The 21,231-nt window shown below is 42.0% G+C and overlaps 1 protein-coding gene across 1 annotated transcript in view; it reads right to left on the reverse strand.

The window, feature by feature from the left end:
• Positions 1-5,117: 5,117 nt before the first annotated feature.
• Positions 5,118-21,231, reverse strand: part of LOC146762075 (uncharacterized) — a 144,323-nt gene continuing 128,209 nt past the window's right edge. The window contains exon 6 of the mRNA XM_085538195.1: positions 5,118-7,023. Within this exon, the coding sequence (XP_085394321.1) occupies positions 7,007-7,023 (17 nt within the window). The 3' untranslated portion in view covers positions 5,118-7,006. The remainder of the gene's footprint in view (positions 7,024-21,231) is intronic.

The following is a 21,231-nucleotide window of genomic DNA, read 5'->3' on the forward strand; positions in this document are numbered from 1 at the left end:
TAACTGTAAAGGAAGGGAAGAAACCCTGGAAAACAGCTATCTGGTAAGGGACATTTTGCTGGAAAACCTCTTTTTGTAGACCCAGACTTCTACAGGCTACAGAGAATGATTTTGACTTGTCTGTGATGGAAATAAGTTTCCTGCAGTGATAGTTCATCTCCATACTACTGCCATCCCACTGGCCCTAGCACCTGATCAGCATACAGATGGGAAACTGTTGATGCTCAGAGAAACAACTCACATCCCACTGCATGACACAGGCCTCACCACCCCTGGTGGTGCACAACCAACACTGTATCCCCGAGAATATGCGTCTGCTTTCCATCTTCCACATGCAGTGCACTGGGAGTGAGCCCAAGTTAACATACTTGAAAAAGATGCTTGGATAATTGCATGCACAAACAGCAAGTCCAGTATGTACAAAAATCAAGTCCGACTGCAGATCCCAAACACAGCTGTTCTCAGGCACTCTGGTATACTCAAGGGTACAAGTTTTTCCAGGCAGTGGTGAAGCTGCAGGACATAAGCCACATCGATGAGGCCCAAGGCTAGTCTTGGGGTCTGCGTCTACCACCAGATCACCCCTCAGTGTTCCTGGAGCTGCGTATGGGCCAGCTCACCATCACAGTAGCAAGGCTGGGCCCAAAGAGAGTCTCAGTTCCTGGCCATCTCCATCAGGACATCTCCCTCAGCTGACCAGGGTTCCCTCCTGGGCAAGCACTGTGGCAGGAAGTGGGCAGAGACTTGTAGAGCTGCAGGTGCCCTGGGCGAGGGTCAAATGCCCTCTTAACAATACATGTGCCTGGCACAGAAGATGCTCAGTCTCATTTGTTTTCACTCCCTTGGCTTTGCCTTCCCACAAGGAGTACAGAGAGCCAAACTCTGATTAATTCAACATAACAGCAACAGACTGCAGCTGGATGTCATAGTCATATGCTGTTTATTGGGATGCTCAGTTGCATCTCAGCCTACAAACCAGATCTGACACATGCATATTGGTAAAATCAAAACAGGTAATGGAGCATTGCCTTCTGGTTACCTGAAGCACTGCCCTTTTACTCACAGGCACAATGGGAGCAGGAGAGACAGGAGGTGGGCTCCTACCCTGCCTCCGATCTGCCTGTGACTCCAGACAAGTCATTTTGCACTTAGTTTCTCCTTTTTTTTTAATTCCCACACACAGACAGAAGTCCCCCTGTGAAGGATATCAATATACTGTAAATTTTAACAGTACTCAAGTCCTACACCAAAGACTTAAGCTGCCATTAACAAAATTCCCCCAAAAATCTGTAACAATCCACTCACGATTTTGAACTCTAACACAGAAGACATGCAGCAGGTTAGGTACATAATTCAACCATTTATTTCCCCTAGTTAAATAATATCAAAAATAAAATGAAGAGCCTCTAACAGTGTGGCACAGGTTCTCTTCTTTTTTACACCAGCTCCACAGTTCACAGAGTTAGGCAGAGCCGTCTCTGATTTACATTGTTTAAGTGAAAAAGGATCAAACCTTATGCCTCTAGAAGCAATCCAGCTAAGCTACTGGATAATCTCCTGAAATTTCTATGGCAACAAGAAGGAAATTGTTTGGCCTGCTGTATGTGTATTTTCACTCTGTGTGTACGAGAGAGAGTGTTATGTCAGAGAGACAGAGGAGAGAACATTTAACACATAATCAATTAGATTTCACCTTTGATCCAGTCAGTTGTTTAGAAACATTATCTTGGCATCACTGAATGATTCTTCTCATGGGCTGACAATGTGTCTGTTTATTTTCTGTAAGGAATGATTAAGTTAGACATGGTTATTCTTCCTGTGAATGAATGCTGAAAAATTGATTTGGTATTGATTGGTTCATTTAATAATGCTCCTGGACCTCTGTGCCTCTGCTCTTCATAAAACCTTAGCCCTGGAGAGCACCTCTCTCATGCCTGACCTAGTAGAATCTTCCTGTCACCACCACATTTTGCTTGGCCTTGAGATGGCCAAGGAAGAAGCTTAAGGAAGGAGCACAATGAGGGGTCATGGGGGCTTTCACAAACTTTAACAGCTTCTACATGGTTAGAAATTCACTCACCACACTCTCTGTGCAGGGGCTTCAGTCCTGCCTTGCCTCGCCCCTCCTTAGCATCTCTGCAAGGTCAGGGACTGACTGCAGATACACAGCAGATGCACCATTTGTCCAGGTGCCATTTCTTGGTTCACACTGAGAAAGGAGCAAACAGAGTCCTCCAAGTGGAATGCTACTGATTGCTCCTTTGGATCAAAAAACTCACACTGAATTCTGTGGGGTCTGTAACACACTCACAATATTGATTAGGGTTTTGATGCATCTTGAATTTGAGGGCTGAGTGACACCAGCTGGAGCTGCTTGGTGCTTCAAAACCCAATCTAAACCTGAGCATATACCAAAATTGCGTGCAACATACAGAACTACACCTTCCTATTAGACAAACAGCAAATTTCACACCACAGAGAACTGAAATCCTGGCTGTGTAGACAGAAGAAAAAAATAAATCATTAATGTTTAGGTCTTTTCAAAGTTTGCTGAATGGGACAATTCAAGCTTAAGTCCAGAATCCTGATGGTGTGATGACATATTATTATTCTTTTTCTACAAAGGGAAAATACTCTTATGGTAAGAAGCGGCCACTTAAACATGGTGTAATTCACAACTCCTGCATTTGGCAATACTCTTTCAAAATACCATACGTGTAAAAGCAGAGCTAGCAGTTTACACGTTGGTACTTTATGTGTCTGGGCACATTGTCTGTGCCCTATTTTGCAGGATAGCAGCACCTAGATAGTGCAGTATCAGAGTGATGTTGAGGCACAGTCTAGAATTCATCGTCAGTCAGACCCAGAAGTGCACACAGCAAACTACTCATTTTGTTGCCACACAATCAGCATTGACAGAAAATGCTCTAATCCCCACAGAATAGTATTGCAATGTAATACAGTCAAGTACATGGCACTACTAGGATCTATCCTTCCGTATATGGTTTTAGGCATCCTAATTATGTGATGTAAATTACCTCTGTGCAAACTTGCAGTGCTTCACAAAAGATTTTCAATAAATACTAATAATGCTGCTGAGAATATTGATAGCCTGCTGTTGAGATACAGCAAACATCTCCTACCCCTAGATTTTGTCCTAATAACAATGCAGCACCATATAGTTTCCTAATTATATATTACTGCCTGCTGAACCAGCTCTGTTTGTGTTAGCCGATAACGTCCACGGGTTTAAATCAGAGGATCTACTGCTATGAAATGACACCTGTGCTACAGCTGTAGCAATTCACCCATTTTCAGGCTGAGGATTTGTCCAAATTATAAATCTCCTGTCCACCAGCAATGCCCCGGAGTTTGGAAGGAGCTGCAAGATGATTAAAGTGAATAAATAAAGCGAACAAGCCAACAGACATTTCACTTTAAATAATAATCAGACAGCTGGGTCTGATGAAGTGAGCCGAACGGGTGCCTTGGAGTCAGAAATTCCCATGGTTTAATTGCAGTCTCTTTGGACAATTTCCTTTACCTCCCTTAGCCCTGCTTTTCAGTTTCTCATTTTTATTTACTTACCCTAATTAGGTGTGTTTTTTTTTTTAAACCAAAGAACATATACATAAATAATTTGAAGGTATAACATGGTGCCTTTTTTCTCTTGGAAATTTTGTGAAGCACTGCCACATATACACAATATTTGCACATATACACATATGCAAACTCCTTCATCAGTAGCTTCCCTCACCATATATCTGCATCGCACTGAAATCCACCTACAGCAGAGATCTCAGGTTACAATTTAGCTCAGCAGTCACTTGCTGGAGTTGGTAAGCACAGGTGGGAACAAGGCTGTTTTTTGAGAAAGCAATATGTGTTCCAAGTGCCAGCACCTATAGAAACATGAAAGCTGGTGCTGGCTGGTGAGGGATGAGGCAGCTTGACATTATCAGGAGCTTTCCTAACTCATAAGATGAAAACAGGAGAAAGTGATGCTCAGATCCAAAACCCACAGCTAGCCTACTACTTAGGAGTGATGAGGGAATGGATGCTGCTATTGACCAGTCCTCTTTTCATTACCTATTGTACACAGATGATTGGATCTGAACAGTATCTAATGCAGACACCTTCCTGACAGCCCTCAGGCAGAGAACTCGCTCTCTGGGAAGCTGTAACAAACACAACATTTGGACAAGCTGAAATCTGGCGCCGATGGGTAAGTACACAAATAAGTTTCACCAGTACCAAGGTTTACTTGATTCCCTCAGGGACAGATCTCAGATCCAGATTTTCAAAAGCTCTGAAACAGAGCTCCCTTGGCCTTACTTCAGCCCATTTGAGCCATTTCAGTTTCAAAAGCATCAAGTATTCAGTACCTCCAACTGATTCCATGAAAGATAGAAGAAATATGGGGTCTTGGTAGCTCTGAAAGAATCGTGATATTTATTGTGAATTAGACAGAATGTAAGTTTAGATAACCAGTTAGCAAATGTTCATCATGACTTTGCAATGACATGAAAGCAAATGTGTTTAAGGCTCTTCTATTTCAGTTGTTCAGTGCAACTCCATGTGATACACAACAGCATGACCTTTAAATGCAAAGAGACATATATTTCCTCATCCGTAAGACAAGACAAAGCTCTATGAAGAATTTCACTACTCTGCTGCACCTTGCATGACTTTCTGAGCAGCTGAGCATCACAAGTGCTCACACATCATGGGGCACTAACAGATAGCTCTGTCAAGTTTTGAAAAGACTTCTCTTCTTATATTAGTTAGTATAAGAAAGGTACAGATTTATTAAAATACGTGGAGGAGTGAAACAGATCTCATCCCATCACTTCCTTCATTTCTTAGCAGCTGAACTAATCCCATGCAAGTGAATACAGCACAGTCCTCACTGCTTTCACGTGTCTGTCTCCACTGACAGTGCTTCAGCTGCTTTGCTCGTGTGGTTGCTTGGAATTTACTTGCATTTCAGATTGCTTTTGGACAAATAAGACCCTGGAGCAAAAAGAGATTCGCTGGTATATCACTCCTCACTGACAGTTTGATACAACAAAAGATTGAGAGCACTGAGCCTGCAAAGCAGTAGACATAACAACGTCTTTTACTCTGAACATGGTGAGAGCAAGCCCCATGCACAGACCCTTTCTGTAGCAGTGACAGTAGCTCATACCTGCTCTGAAGAGAGCATTTTCCACTGGAACCGATGCAGGTTCCACTTCCCGTACAGGCACCAGTAGTGGGAGGCTGAGACCTATGGACAGCAAAAGCAGCAACATTCCCCTGGGGGGTAAGAGCTTCACATCAGTACATGCCTTAATATTTGTCTCTCAGTCTACAGGTGAAGAAACTGGCCCCAGAATCAGGATCACACAAGCACTTCCACTCATGGTAAGAGCTTCTCCCTACCTCATTATCACTAAGCCAGCCCTACACTACTTGCACAAACACAAAAGGGGTTGTGTACGTTTTCTTTCCTATTTGCGGAAAAGATTATTACAGCACCTGGCACACATGCAAAAGATACATTATCTTCTGCAGAATAGCTTTGACTATTTTTATTATGATGTACCTTTTAATATAACCATCAAATAACACAGCTTGTTTCCTTTGTTTTTGGATATATTTTCCCTTGGTGAAACATCCCCCTACAGTGAGGGCCACAATATGAAGTAATCTTTCTAAAAAGAAAGGAGCTCAGAATCTGTGTTTGGAACGAATCTCGTGCATTAATTCACCCTATATCCTGCATGTTGGTTGGCTTTCTGGAGTCATTTATCACTCCTGTTGTCCTAAGATCATGTCCAAAAGCTTTAATTCATCTGCCAGAAATGAAAGCAAAAGGGCTGGTTTCCTGACTTTGTAATCTCTGTACAGCAAAATTCTTATCAGCCAATGCTAATACACACCCATATATTTGCATAGGTCAAACTTTCATCATCAGTACAGCTACGCTTCTTCACATCACAAAAAAAAAATAATAATAATAATTAAAAAAAAAAAAATTGATGACTATCCTAATGATAAAACATTCATTTATGTCCTATCATTAATTTACCAGTCCTTCTGAGCAACGTAATTACCCAACATCAAACACTGGTTTGCTTTCTTTGAAAACTGTGTGGGAACAGAAGTCATCGAAAACAAAGTAAATCAGTACTTTAAGGCACTTAACCAAAACAAAACAACATCATGTGCTTTTTGAATGATCAATTATTTCCTAGTTCTGTTTTTATACTTGAAAAGAACAAAATACCCCTGACCTGGCCTTTGCCTCTGCCTGGTCCGACAGACCACTGAAACATGCAATACTTTGACAGCTCCCTGTAAAGTGCAGCCTTTAACCTTTAGAGTGTTCTTTCTTATGTCTATTCTTGACCTCACATAGTAAACCAAAACTAAGTCAATCTATACTCCCTCCAAAAATACTGCATAGAATTAAACAGATCAGTTATTGTCCATCCACTTCAAATATCAGTGAATAATTCTTCAGGCAGTTGTTCATTTGTAGCTTTTTGGAATAATTTAGGAGAGCTTGAGTACAAAAGCCACAAATGGGAACAAATTAACCGAGTACCAGATGAGACACAATAAAGGTAGAGAGGTTACTTTGCTCATTCTAATCAAAAACAAACACCTGATGAAGAACTGAAGATGCGTACGAGCTGTTTGAGGGCTGCTCAAAGACGACAAGTTCTACATTTCTCCTCATTACTTTCAAAACGGAAGGAATAAAATGTTCATTTCTGCTCGTATTGCTTATCTGAAACTATGCTCATAGAAAGTAAATGTCAATCCCAGAAGCTGTAAAAGGTGCCAAAAGGCCACACAGATTAAAACTCCAAAATGAGTTATCTGAAATTCTCAATATTCTAGCTTTAGTTTAAAAAAATAAGAAATTAAATATATATATACATATATACTCTCACAGAGTGTTTGTCTGTTTCTTCCATCTCTTGTATTCCAATGGTTTGTTGCTCGTTCAAGTTGTTCAAAAGTTTTCAGTCTCTGGGGAAAGAAATAAACATTTTGAAACAATATCTCACTTCTTTTATTGTACAAACCATTTTTGCTCTTTTTCTTCAAGCCACTTAGTTAAATTACCATGTTCAAGACAGGGTGGTGAGCGTTACCTTGCTTCCAAGCCCACAGAAGGATGACCTGAGAGTTAACTGCAGCAGAAGCCATGGATTTTGCTACCTCTGCTGCTAACCATTGATCTAGCACCTGATCCTGACGCTAACACTGACGTGGATGCCGGTGCCATGGTTGTGAATGATGTTGCTGCTGTAACTCACAAATGCCATTCTGCTGCTCAAAGCTGTACCTTTCCATGAGACCCACTCTCTGATTGATGAGCCCCAGGTCCTCTTACTTCCACTTCTCCACCCACCCTCCATTCTGCACAGCACACTCATTGAGAGTCAAGCTCACCGGCCTGAAGCAATCAGACAAAAATCAAGGGAAAAGCACAGCAAGGCAAACTTTTGAGGAGCAGAAGGGGCTGCGCCAGCACCCATCTTGTTGTTTGATTTTCCTTTGTATGTCTCTGCAGAAGAGAAAGGCTCTGGATTCTCCGCCACCAGGTGCTGTCCTTTGAAATGCGCCTTTTGCCCCACGAAGAGAAATGCAAAGGAGAAAATAGACAGTTCAGGAAAAATCGTTGTGTCTCCTCAGGGAAAGGGAAGAGGGATACTTTTCAAATCAGAAATGCTTTTATAATTAATTTAGGAGGTTTTTTCCCTTCCCTCTTCCTTTTCTCCCCAGCAGTAGTTAGTTGCTATTTTCACCACCTCCTAATTACTTAGTACTGGTTTGTGGGCGGATTCTGCTTCACACAGCATCCCACACAGGTTGTCATTTTGTCAAGAATTCCTTCATTAACAAGCTGTCAATACCCTGCCAACAGCCACCATTTGGTTTGTTAAGGGAACGGGGGCTCTGGAGTGAAGAGTTGGCTCTGTACTCTTTCCTCTTTCTTTTTTTTCCCTTTTTTTAAAGAAATAAATAAATAAGGCAAGAGGCAGATGTCTGCCAGTCTGTTCCTTTGTGACACATTGCAGCCTTTTCCTCCTTATTTCTTTATTTATTTTAACTTGCTGAAAGAGCAAGGCAGGAGAGGAAGGAGAGGAGAATCGGTGCAGACTGTGGGTTGGAGCTTGAGCTCCCCTCTCCCCACACACTGCATCCCAATCCCGGCACCACCTGCCTGTCCATGCCCTCCGACATGCCCAGCATCAGCCTGTGCATCCAGGGAGAGCTCTGGAGCCACGAAGGCATAGGTCTGCCTGTAACCTTTAAAGCAATCATCCTAATGAAATACGAAGAGAGCTTGCCTGTCGCTGAGGTACTTCCAGATGAGTTTGTCCTTTCTCACTAATTAACTGGATTACCACAGATGCTGACGGGCTTTGCCAGGTCCTCCCATCGCTGCTCTGTTGAGATGCTAATGATTAACGACAGCTTTGTGCCTCTCCTCTCTAGAAAGCCATACATATTTGCACTGTCATCTTTTTTTTTTTTCTTTTTTTCTTCCTCCTGTTAGCTCCCTAGATCAAATCCCCGCTTAGTTTCACTGATTAGATTTTGATTGTGCTGTGCCTGCCAGGTAGGGTTTCAAGGTTAGCGCAGATGCTGAGAGAACTGGGGCATCTGTCCATCGTCAGGGGCATTTTGGGGGACCTGATGCTTCAGCTGTGTCAGGAAGGAATTCAGCTGGGTTGGCATGGTGACTGCGAGGGAAAAGGCAGACAGGGAGCATAGAGGGACAGAAATCCACACTGCATCCAGTTAGAACAAAAATACAGGATGGTTCATACTGGCAGGGGTTGAAGTAAGTAGTACCTCTGGCTTGCTTTTGGTCCTTGCATACCAGTGAAGATATCATTTATATCTGGGGAGGCTCAGAGGAACCCGAAGGGTTCAAAGAAACAGTTTCAATTCCTCTTTTTGTCTCTGTCTGATCACTGCGATTTAAATGTAAGGCAGACCCTCCTTTCAGCTGGAAAATCATGTATGGAAGGGTCATATCCAAACATACAGCTCCGATAATTCCTTGTCAGTGTTCTTATGTAAACACAGCCACACACAAAGGTTTACTGGTGAAGGCAGCTACACATATGGCTCAACAGTAAAGAATGGGTGCCAGTCTAAATTTTGAAGAACAAAGGTATTTATGCTCCTGTAATTCTCAAACGTAGACACACAAAAAAAGCTCTCTGCTATGTAATTAGGAGGAGTCAATGCTACCTAATTTTTGTCCTAGCACACAGACACATTTTTGCACAAGAGTGGTTGCCTGAATGACGAAGGAAGCAGCAAAGACCACTTGAGATTCCAGCATGAAAAGCAGGTTGCAGCTATGTCAGATGCAACTGTGAAGTTGATTTAAAATATTCAAGTGCAATTTAAACACTTCTGTCTGGATGGAAGTACCTCTCCCGTTATCAGCTGCAAATATATCCTAAAGCTAATTGCCACCGAGCCTACATGAGTAAAGTCAAGGGATAAGCAGCAGAAAAAATAGGCCACATGAAGTGTGTGCCAGTCATCCTCTCTGCTTATATGTTTTCTTATCTTTTCCTCCCATCTTTTTGTCTTTCTTTTCTAATTTAAAGCTTTTCCTGTAGGCTCACACAAACCAGAAGTGTAACAGTGGGATAAGAAGAACCAGAGAGAAGTTTTGGTAGCCAGAGTGCATGTGTGCATGCACTTTTAAGACACAAGTGTATATAAGTACAAGTACCTTCATGTCTGCCCCCTCCATCCTCTTTTGGCTCCTTCCAGATGCCACCGCCACCTGCTCATCCCCAAGCCAGGCATTTAGGATGCCACAACACCAGCCAGGTTCATCCAGGGGCATCCACATGAGGGTTGCCCAGAGGCACCTCCAAGCAGGTGTTGCAGGTTCTCCCAGCTCTTTAAACCTGCCAGAAGTATTCAGTGTGCTCCTGCAGATTAAAAGCCAGCTTGTTCAGCTCATTCATTTTAAGCTGAGAGCTGTTTTTGTCCCACATCAGAGTAATTAAGCACAGCTCCTGTCATAACCTGGTCTAAAGGGCTCTCCTCATTGTCCCTCACATTAGACCTTCCAAAAGTTGGTTAGTAGCTCTGAAAGCAAAACTTTACATAACACACCTGTAGTCAGAGGAGCCAAAGGGAAATGGAGAGGCTTTGCACTCTCAGCATGCAAAGGTTTGTCTGTTGATAAACATTTACCTGTCTCTGCTCCTCAAGGAGAGTGTGCAGGAATGCATTTATTTAGGGTAACGTTTAGAACAAAGGCAAACAATGCATTTACAGTGCCCCAAGTGGCATGTTGTTATTAGAGGATCCCCAGAAGACTTGCCTACACAGTGGTAGGAGAACTAAAGCATCAGGAATGGGCATATGACCCAGAATCCAGCCTCTAGCATGACCCTGTTCATACAAAAAATTTCATACAATAAATGCAAAAAAAAAAAAAAAAAAAAAAATTAAAGTGAATCATCATAGAATCATAGAATGGCCTGGGTTGAAAAGGACCACAATGATCATCTGGTTTCAACCCCCCTGCTATGTGCAGGGTCACCAACCACCAGAGCAGGCTGCCCAGAGCCACATCCAGCCTGGCCTTGAATGCCTCCAGGGATGGGGCATCCACAACCTCCTTGGGCAACCTGTTCCAGTGCTTCACCAGCAGAAAAGCACTGAACAGAATTTTCTACATCCAATAGTCCATTATGGACATAATGGTACTTGGGGATCTGACCATGTGGTTTCCATACACTTTAATGGTTCATAGACAAGGAAATCCTTTATGCAGCACTTCAACAATGTCAAAAAGTATGCCAGGCTATATACCTATTGTTGTTACTGGCTGTACAGCACCAAAAAACTCTGTAAGATTTAACATATTGATATTATAAGATGTTTTTTCAAACAAAAGACAAAGGAAGGATGGAGTTGCTAGCAGGAATGGCACCCTTGTAGATCACAGTACTGCTGCAAAACAAGTTATTAAAGTATTGACAGGACTGAAGACAACAAGGTAATATCAGTCCTTAACTTTCAGTATACAATTAAGATAGAGCAATGTATTGATCCTTCTGGTAGTGGAAGGTGTAGTATTATTCTTTCTCTTCTTCTAATGAGAAAAATTTCACTCCATCCTGGATTTTTTCAGAGCCTTAGATATTATGATTTTCATCTGGGATTTCTTGAGCAGAACTGTTATGCTTATAAAATGTATGCATGGACACTGAATGATGTGTTAAAAACATGTCAGATGTGTCAGAACATGTCCCCAAAACAGTTTATTTTGTCTAAATTTAGCATCCACTGTCAATGAATGCCACTGTTGTTTCTAGTAAGGAATAAAATACCCAAGCATTAGCATAGAGACATGAAGATACTTTCCCATTAAGTATGTCCAAAATATGGAAACTCCTGTGGGCTGAAAAAACTCTGCTGTGTTAGCAATTTTCCTGTTTCACACAGCCAGAAATACAAATATATATATATATATGTATAGTCTTCTAGGCTTAATATAGTCTTTACTTTAAAGTTTTTACTAACGAATTCATCAAAAGCAGAGGCTGTGGGGCTCTCTGCGCTGCAAAACTATCATAAACACAATCTGATCCTGCAGCCACAGTGCCCATTAGCAATTGGCAACCAGACCATAGACAGGTTCGATTTTGGACTTGTCCTTTAGCTCAGCTTCAGCTGGGAATAAACAAGAAGTGAAATTTAGCAATACAGAGTCTACTTACTCCCTGTTGCCCAGAAGAGAGCATAAAATGGCTGAACGCTTTCTTCTCTTGCAGCTACTCAAGGCTACCCGGAACCAAACCCCCTAGTTTTCTAATTAGGGTGTTGCCATTGCTAAATTATTTTCAGAAAGAGGCAAGAGTAAACTCTTCTACTGAGGCGAATCTGCCCCCGTGAGCTTTACTAAAGCAATGCCAGTTTACAGCAATTTAACATGTGGGCTCAAGAGTCTTATTTCATTCATATTTGTATTTGCAGAACATCTGTCTAAATAGTAACACAACAAATTCCTCGTAGCAGACTTAGCTCAAGACAAAGAAACCAGATTTTCTTTGAAGTTTAAACGTCTACTGGATTTAAAATGCTTTTCAAATTAATGATAGATGTGAACTGTTTCTAGAGAGTTCGCCTAGTTTCTTGGTAAAGCAGTTAAACAATGACTCTGATGAGATTTGAAGCCTACGTAATTAAGTTTTGCATACGTGAGCATGGAGTTAATTTTTTATGCATCATAATGTTTCTGTAGAGTGGTTCATTTTTTTATTGGCTAGCTGTGATGTTTTATCTGTGCCCCTTTCTTTTATTGTTCACAATAAAAGAATAGATGCTATCTATGAAAACTGGTTCAGTTAAGGCCCTGCCCGGGCACCGCCTCTGAAGCAGTTTCATGATTTAACGGAGAAATGTGGCAGAAAAGTACTTGGTTAAGCACGACTCATGGAAAAAGTAAAGATCTGGTCTCCCATCTCACTGCTTTTTTTTTTAGCCACAGTTTTCATACTAGCATCATCTTACTGAGAAGAACAGTACTGCTCCTCACCTGATGCCCAGCTTCTGATTCTGCCCATCCTCCTAGTTGCATTTGCATTCCCAGCAGCAAATGTTAGAAGCTTTTTGCTTGGAGAACAGAGTTCACTCCACAATCAGTTTAGGTCCAAATGGGAGATGTCATTGATCCTGATGTGACCACTAAGCCTGCCTTTCCTGACACCCCAGCTGTTGCATGGCATACCCATACACATGGCTGGCTGCTTTCTTTCCTTGGCAAGGAAGCAGTGAGATATTCTGTGCTGGAAGTCAGAACACGAGTGAGTCCGCACTGCTGTGTTGGTCTTGTTTAAACCAAAATGCATATGAACAGTTGTATATGGCCCATGAGGACATGCAAGGAACTCCAGCCACTAACAGGCACTGCATCTGCAGGACAGAGCGGGAGCCACTTAGTTATAACCCTTCAAACAAAACACCACAAATACACCGTTCCCTTAGAACCAGTTGCTCTGCTCTGCAAACCTTCTCCATTTACACCCCACCACTTGCTAGCACAGGCACACCCCTGGTCAAGGAGTATCTCCAGACTCCAGAAAACAAATCTATTCCCAGTTGTCTCAAGTCAGATATAGCCTGAGTCTCTCTGGAAACATTTACACTGGCACCCTCTTTCTAGCTTCCTGCTATGGATTGGAAGACCCAATTCAACTGCTGTTTGTTTCTTTCCAAGGAAAAAGAAAAGCTACAGGGACCTGTAATAAAATTACAGACAAAAATTGCAGTGGTTTTGGTCTGTTTGCAGCTTCCTCTCAGTCTCAAGGTTTGCTGTGCTGCTTGTTATTCCATAGAAACACAGAAAAATCCATGATGCGTATTTGAAGCCAAGACAGTAAACATTAAGTCAATATTCCTAATGATAAAAGCACATTCTAGAAGCTGTTACAACCAGGGCGCGCCAACCACCACCAACTGCAGGGTGCTGCTGTCTCTGCCATGCAGTCAGCACTAACTGTGCATGTAGGTTTGTATCAAAGCTAACACCGTCTGAGGGAAGTCATGATGATAGCAATTCTCAGATGTAATTATGCATATCACAGTTCTTAAAGAGCACTTTTTCAAAGGAGAAACTCTGGGTAAAACTACTGATTTTTACCCAAGTATTTCTGCCTGTACGTTTCATCACGAGCTCTCAGAGCCCACAGCCTATTTCTAATGTACTTCAATCAGCGCTCTTAAACATAAACCATGAAGGACAGAGGAAAGTGGTTGTGCTCCCTCTAGTTTTATAAAGACACCTTGAAAAGTTTTTCATTCACAATTAACAAACATTTCCCTCCATTAGTGGCTTATACCATTCAGCTGAAATTCTTGGGTACAAGCCAGAACCTCCACTACGTATATCCCCAAAGGTACACAGGCACTAACATAGGTGATGGGATCAGATAATCAAAATACACAGGTACTAAAAGGCCTTAAGTATCTCAGAGAGGTATTTGAGATCAGTTTCAGCCTGGGGACATTGGTCTTCCTCAGTTCCCAGTGGAGGACAGAGGTATAGGCTTCCCTGGGAACAGCTCAGGTCACCTATATCTCTGTGTCTTCCTCAGCTGCCTAAACAGGTTTTGATATCAGCAGCAGCACTATCATGTCTGAGTAGGGTGGTGACAGTTTTAAATGCACGTATTCCTAAAAAATAAATACAGATGGGTGCTTTAGGAGACTGTTAGATGTCTCTGTTCGCAGCAGTTTCAGTCGTCTCAGTCTGCACAAACACCAGGCGTTCTAATCAGCCTTTTTAGGGCAGAATGTTTATGGAATGGCCTGGAAAAAGAAACACCTTGGACTGCCAACCAGCTATCAGGCTTCTTAACTTCAACCAATTTGAAGAGAAGATCCTGATTCAGTTATGAATTAAAGGCTTAAGTAACTAGCTTTGCACATCCAAAAGAAATTTCACTAATGACAAATCTGTCTTTACTCGCATAAATAGCTTTAAATACTGCTTCTCATCCCAACAAGAGCCTACAGCAACAGCAGTAATGTGTGTTACTTTGACATCAGTATGTAGAAGAAAGCATACTCTACAGAGGGAATCTGCACAGGGATTCAATGCTTTTCAGTCTGCCTGTTTTAAACACAAATTGTTGCTGACTTGCTTCAACTTATGGTACTGATATTTCTGCTAGCATCTATTTTAACAGATCTGGGAAATCCAAATACTGAAAATCTGGTACTCAAGCGGTGCTTCAACAGCTGAACAGAGGGGATAAGGCCTGAGGTCGGTCCCCATAAGCCGACACCTCAGAGCTTTCAGCTCAAGGTTAGCTTTTCTCTCACAATGAAAACATCTCCTCAGCATTAGCAAATAGATTTCATACCCTCGGTTGCCAAATTGACTGTGCCTTCCTGTTTAGACACCATTATTGCAGATTAATTATTTAATCCAATCTGACTGTCATGCCTACCGACTGTTTACCAGCAACGTCTGCTTTCCTTTCCATGCTTAGACAGTACAGAACTACCCAAGAAACTGCATTTTGAAGATACTGATATGTATGCGTGGCAATACATGATTTTGAAGCAGAACAGATTCTCCACAGCCCCTTACCAAATAGCATCAACACAGTGACAACACCACCATGTTGTTTGTCAACTTTCTTATCCCTTGCACTGCTGGGTCACACAAACTAGTAGTTAGCTAACATCAGCAAAAAGATCTGCCAGTTGTTGGTGAGATGCATTTTGCAACCATTTACATTGCCCAGCGGTATTTTCTGCTTAACCTCCTTACTTGCAATTGACTACAGGAGAGATGAGAATCGAGATATTTATCATGACAAGTGATATCTATGGGAAAGAAATGATATTTTAGTCATCCGCTAAAAAACTGCTCACCCCTGGTAAGTGGGTGAATATACTCTTTCAAGGCTACCTGGAGGAAAAGGACAATAGTTTAAAGCTTCACTGCTCCAATTGTTCTGTCATCCCTACAGCTAGCAACCGTTGCTGCCTGAAAATTGTCATCTGGAAAATTTTCCTGTGAAAAATGAACAATCTCCTCTTCTGTCAAGAATGAGATTTGGCGAAGAAATGCGATTTAGCTCCTTTTTTGAATGGGATAGCTCATATAAAATTAAACAAGCACTGCGGGTTCAGTGGGTTTCCAGACTTTTTATTCTACTTTCATCTTTTGCAACCACAAGCACTTGACTGAACAGGACTGATTTTTTTTTCCAGAACCTTTTCCCATCTTCCAAACCATCAGAGAGTTGAGTGTGACTGAAAAGACAGAAGGAGCAAAAGGAAGAGAAATCTTAAAAACTCAGCCAAGAATTTAAGCTCTACAAGGCTAAAAATAATGAACACTTTAGGAAAGAAAGGAGATTAACAGCAAAAAACCTTCAATAATATTCATATTATCAGACTCAGTGACAGAAAAAAAAGAGAGAGGGGATTAATACAAAAAACATCCTGAGCAATATATTGTAATCTAATTTTTTTTTCAGAAAACATTACAGTCAATACAATGCCGTTGGTAGCTGTTCTTTGTAAACAAGGATAGATTAAAGCATGCTCAAGCACCCCATTATTTGCCTTTTACTCCCAGCTCCTTTTACAAGCTGTGACTCACCACTGTGTAGAGCGACTTCTGTTTCTTTCCCTGATTATAGTCTCTGATATGTATTGTCCCATACCATACATTACCACCTTATTTCTGGTAACATCAATGATACAACAGTGTGACAGAAAGAAGTCTTAAATGTAATAATTTATGAAAATTGTGCAATCCAACTATTGACTGCATGACTGTATTGGCTAAATATAATAGCAGAATGTTAGAAAACAAAACTTCCTAAACACACAATGGAAAACTCTGTCTCAGAGGTTGTCCTGAGGATCTCACTGCATTTATCATGGACAGCCAGCCCCAGCTGGGAAGCTTAAAGGTGATGGATAGACAAAAGTTGTTTGGAGAAAATTTGCTTTACAAAGTTACTTGTATAAAAATGAGAGTATCTGTGCTGTATTAGCAGAGGAAATGATGGGGATGGAGCAAGAAGGCCTCTCTGAAGGGACAGAAGAAGGCAGCCTTTTCCTGTGACCCTTTCCACAGAGTGAATGGTTTCAAATAAGGATCTTACTCTCACAGCCCCCTTTTTCTTTAGTGAAGCTCTGCTATGATTAAGGCATTCTTGGTTAGCTAAGAAGTCTGTTTAGTCACCAGTGACAAACAGTTTGCTTTCAGAGAGAAGGAGCCCCCAGGCTCCTCACTGAGGCTGTGACTGGCACTGGGTGACCCTCACTGGGCTTCAGTCTGATGCTGGGAGGACACGGGAGGAAAAGAAAAGATCTGTGGGAACAGAAAAGAATGGCAAAAATGAGAAAACAAAAATAGTGAGTCAAAATCAGCCCACCCTGCAGCCACATAGCCCTACTAGATGGCATTACCTGAAAGGCAGGGATAAGGTGAGTTCTGCTTTCTTTTCCATTTTGTTTTGCTCCCCAGTTTGTTTAACAGATATCCCTACTTCATTCATTTGGAACCTGTCTAAAACTTCAGGTAAGTATGCAGTAGCCTATCATAAGATTTGCAGTCAATGTGAATGAGACATTCAATTTAAGTGCTCTGACAGAGATGCCAGGCGCAGCCTCCTGTGACCAGCAGCACTGGAAGTCTACCTGTGGCCATTAGTACTGGCTGTGTGTCACCTCCTCCTCAGCAAAAAATTATGCAGATTTGAGGACAGCAAGCTGCTTCTCCTTGCCATAAGGCTTTTTCAACTTTAATGTTTCATATTCATTTTCTCCGCAAAGAAAAAATCTTTAGCTAGAAAACCTTTTCTCTTGGATTAGATGCTGTCGGCGATGCAAAAAATAATAATAATAAAATTTCCAGATTAACAATATTTTTCAAAGAGTGAATCAGATGACTGATATCTTCATTTCACCTCTTTTGGCTACTTCTGCTTATACAGTAACATAATTTCCCTCTCTCATTTTATTTTGGGAAGTTCAGCAGTGCAGGGATGATACATAAGGACCACAAAGCAAACTTAGAGGCTGGAGATGCAGAAAGAATATTTGTTAAAAAGTATATAATTTTAAGTGCCAGCTTTTCTATAAAAAGGAAGCTGAGAAGCATGCTATGAATGTTCATTTGCAAAGTTTCAAGCTGTGACTGTGTAGCTGTGAATTTCATTCCACTATTGTCAAAGCAGCGCATTGGTAATTGGCAAGAATGGATGGCTAGCCACATACAAAGTAACAAAAGTTACAAGATCAGCAGCAGCTAAATATACATGCTTCTTCTACAAAGTGTATTATCTACTTTTCTTCTTTTTCACCCAAGAGCGGTGTGATAGGTGATGAAGAATAAAGTTAGGGTGTAAACTGGAAGTGCAGTCCCTGTGGCTTAAAGCTGGGATCGAAGTCATTTGCTCTGACCTTCTTTCTGCTCTTTGGCAACACTGTGAGAGGGGCAAAGAGACAGCAGCACCCAGCGAGTGCCCATCAGCAAGCAGCTCAGCAAACCCTTCAGGGACCACCGAGTGCTCAGAGGTATTAAATCACACAGCTGTTGCTGCAAATGATGCTCCCCAGGGAAAGCATCACCAACTGGGAGAGGGAAGGTGAAAGCAGGTTCTCTGCAGTATTGGGTGGGACATGATATAGCACACAACACAATAGGCTGCATCTTGGTACAGCAGCAACTGTGTATGGGGCAGGAATTTCATCTCAGCAATAACCCAGATTGCAGAATATCTGCTATAAATTCCCTCACTGTAAGAAAGATGCTGCGAGTAAAAAAGATTATACCTTTTTTGGAACAGCTGCGAATCACTTGACATTTAGGCAATACTGTAATACAAATAATAAATAATAATTTGGCTAGAGTCTCTTGGATCCTTTAATAAATGCAACACTTGAGCTGCTGGTGTCTCTTGAGCATTTTTGAAATGTTATCGGAAAACACAGGTGAAGGAAGATCCCACTGGTAGCTCTGAATGTCCTCTAATGATTCCCTATCCAGATAATTTGCTTAGACTCATCACCTTTGCTATCATAAATCAAACTCTGATGTGATTTCCAGTCCCTAAGCTACCCACACAGAAAAGATATTGTATTAGGATGTTTTCTGTTGTGTTTTATCCCCTCCTTCAAACAAGAAGTTTGGTAGAAATCAAAGCAAGTTTTGAAATTATAGGGGATTTGAAAGTAGTTTTCTTTTTGGAGGGGGGGGAGGGGGCTCAGATGAAGAAATGGCTCCATCTAGTCCTTTATTTTGGTGGAGCGTCTGAATGAAAGCATGTGGAGGCTTACAAAATAAAAAGATGCTTTCTTTGTATAGCTTACTCTGTAGCAAAATGGAAAAACTCTTAATTTCACTTCTGGTTGCTTTACATAAAATTAACTTTCAAAGACATGGGTTGTGCCACTCCAACTACTGTCCTGGAATAGTACATTTGGGATTGGACTGAAAATGATGAAACCACTGGTGGCAACGTTGACTGGGTGAGAAGAAAGAATCCGCAAACAAATAAAGTATGCAGAAGCACATCTAGCAATCCTTTAACCCAGAAAGGGTTCTTCTAGAAGAATCAGGAAGCAGGAGTACTCTGATTACTGAAGATTTTCATTATGCACAGAAATGTGGGTATTTCAAACCACCTTTAGTTTTGAACATGCCAAAACCAAAATCAGTTAAAGACACCAGTGAAGGAAAATCACATATCCATCCCCAAAAAGGTGATTCGGGCTCCAAACTGAAATTCCACAAATTGATTTCAGCCTTTTCCAACTCTTCTCAACACACAAACAAATGCAGTGCAGAACTGAAAGGCACTGCTTTCATCTGAGTTTTTTTTTTTCCTTCTAATCACCTCCCGGAGTAAAATTCTGAACAAGTGGCTCAGGTAGTAAATCCCTTCTAACATCAGGGCCACTTCTCCCAGTGAGTTATACTTCCCCCTGCACCCTCATGACCTGTAGTATCAACAGGGTAATATGGAGGGAGGTATGGAAGGAACATGGCCAAGCAGGGTCCTGAGAGGGCTTGCAGGGAATGAGAAGAGATGCAAAGAGTTGTGCAAAGGCACTGATGAAAGGGATTGCTATGGGGAAAGGACTAGAAACTGAAGTGACTGCAGGCAGGCAGGCAGGGAGAGGTATGAAAGAATAGCAGCAGATGGAAAAACCTGGAAAAGATGTTGGATTTAAAGGGCAGCAGTAAGGCAGGATACCAGCAGGGGAATGTTTGCCACAAAAAAAGAGAAGCATCAAGACTAGAACAATTAAATATCAGGGCAGATTTGAAACTCTGTTAAGTATGGTGAATGCCAGAATGCTTTAAATATGTTCACTTTCAGCCATCATTTTGTAAGTGGAATAGGTTAAATTCTTTCCCAGGACTGAAAGAGAAGGAGACCTATGGAATAAAAAGGGAATTTTTCCTTTGCTTATCTCATCTGGAGGTGAATGATCCATCTGGAGCCAAGCAAACGACAATGGGGAATGGCATCTTTTCAGAGAAAACAGTGATCCTCTGAGCAGGAACTCCTTCCTTGGCAGGAGTGGTCCTGTGAGAAAGGCAGCAGGTGATGCAGAGATGTGTTGGGTACGAGGTGTCAGAGACGCATCGGTAAATGTCTTCAGGATCTGAGAAAGAAAGCTTGAGCAGATATGCTGCCCTCTGCCCAGTAAGGATGCTGCTGAGACAGAGCAGCAGCCTGACAGGTATGCTCCCCAAGCTGACCAAAAGAAAAAGCTGTTTTCATTTAGAAAGGATCTATTTCTTCCCAAGAACATTACCACCTATCTCAGCTCCCTGAGAAGAGTTAAGTCCTCATTTCAGAGTGGCTGTAGGCAAGCAATGGGGCCCAGGCTTTCAAGGACAGGCCTTGAGACAAGGGAACCTCTCCTCATACACTCAGGCCATGGTAGAGGCCAGTGCATGGAGGCAGCATAAATGCTGGGCTGTGGAACAAAAGCATTTTGGCAGAAGCCTACAGCTGACCCTCTCTCTTTCCTTCTTCTGCCTCTGTCTTGCATGATGCCCCAAGATGGCTCAGGCTATTGCTGGGTTGTTGGCCTTGGTCACCTACCCTAGAAGCACTGGCTACATAACAGCTCAGTCACCAGTTCATCTCTGTCCCTTTCTTCTCCCTCTCCTCCCCACCAAGCAAATGCACTTTCCTAAAACCTTTCTGTTGCTCTCTGCCTTTGTTTTTCAATCACACCTCCTTCCCTTTGCTCTGAGATTCTGCAGAGAGAAAAAACCCAGGAGTTAAACAGCAGTGAATAAACTGACCAAGGCACACAGATCCACATAGAATCATAGAAGCACAGAATGGCCTGGGTTGAAAGGGACCATAGAGACCATCCAGTTCCAGTCCTTTGCTATGGGCAGGGTTGAACCCACAAGACCAGGCTGCCCAGGGCCCCATTTAATCTGGCCTTGAGCACCTCCAGGGATGGGGCATCCACAGCTTCTCTGGGAAACCTGTACCAGTGCTTCACCACCCTCTCAGTAAAAAAATTCCTCCTAACATCTAGTCTAAATCTCCCTGTTTCTAGTTTAAATTAAATTTTTCCCCTTTGACCTATCACTATCCGACTGTGCAAAAAGTTGGTCTCTGTTTATAAGCTCCCTTTACGTATTAGAAATACACAATGCAGTCTCCCTGTAGCCTTCTC

The sequence above is a fragment of the Coturnix japonica genome, chromosome 2 (assembly GCF_054131305.1).
Source record: "Coturnix japonica strain WE chromosome 2, WE-NBRP24, whole genome shotgun sequence".
Taxonomy (NCBI): domain Eukaryota; kingdom Metazoa; phylum Chordata; class Aves; order Galliformes; family Phasianidae; genus Coturnix; species Coturnix japonica.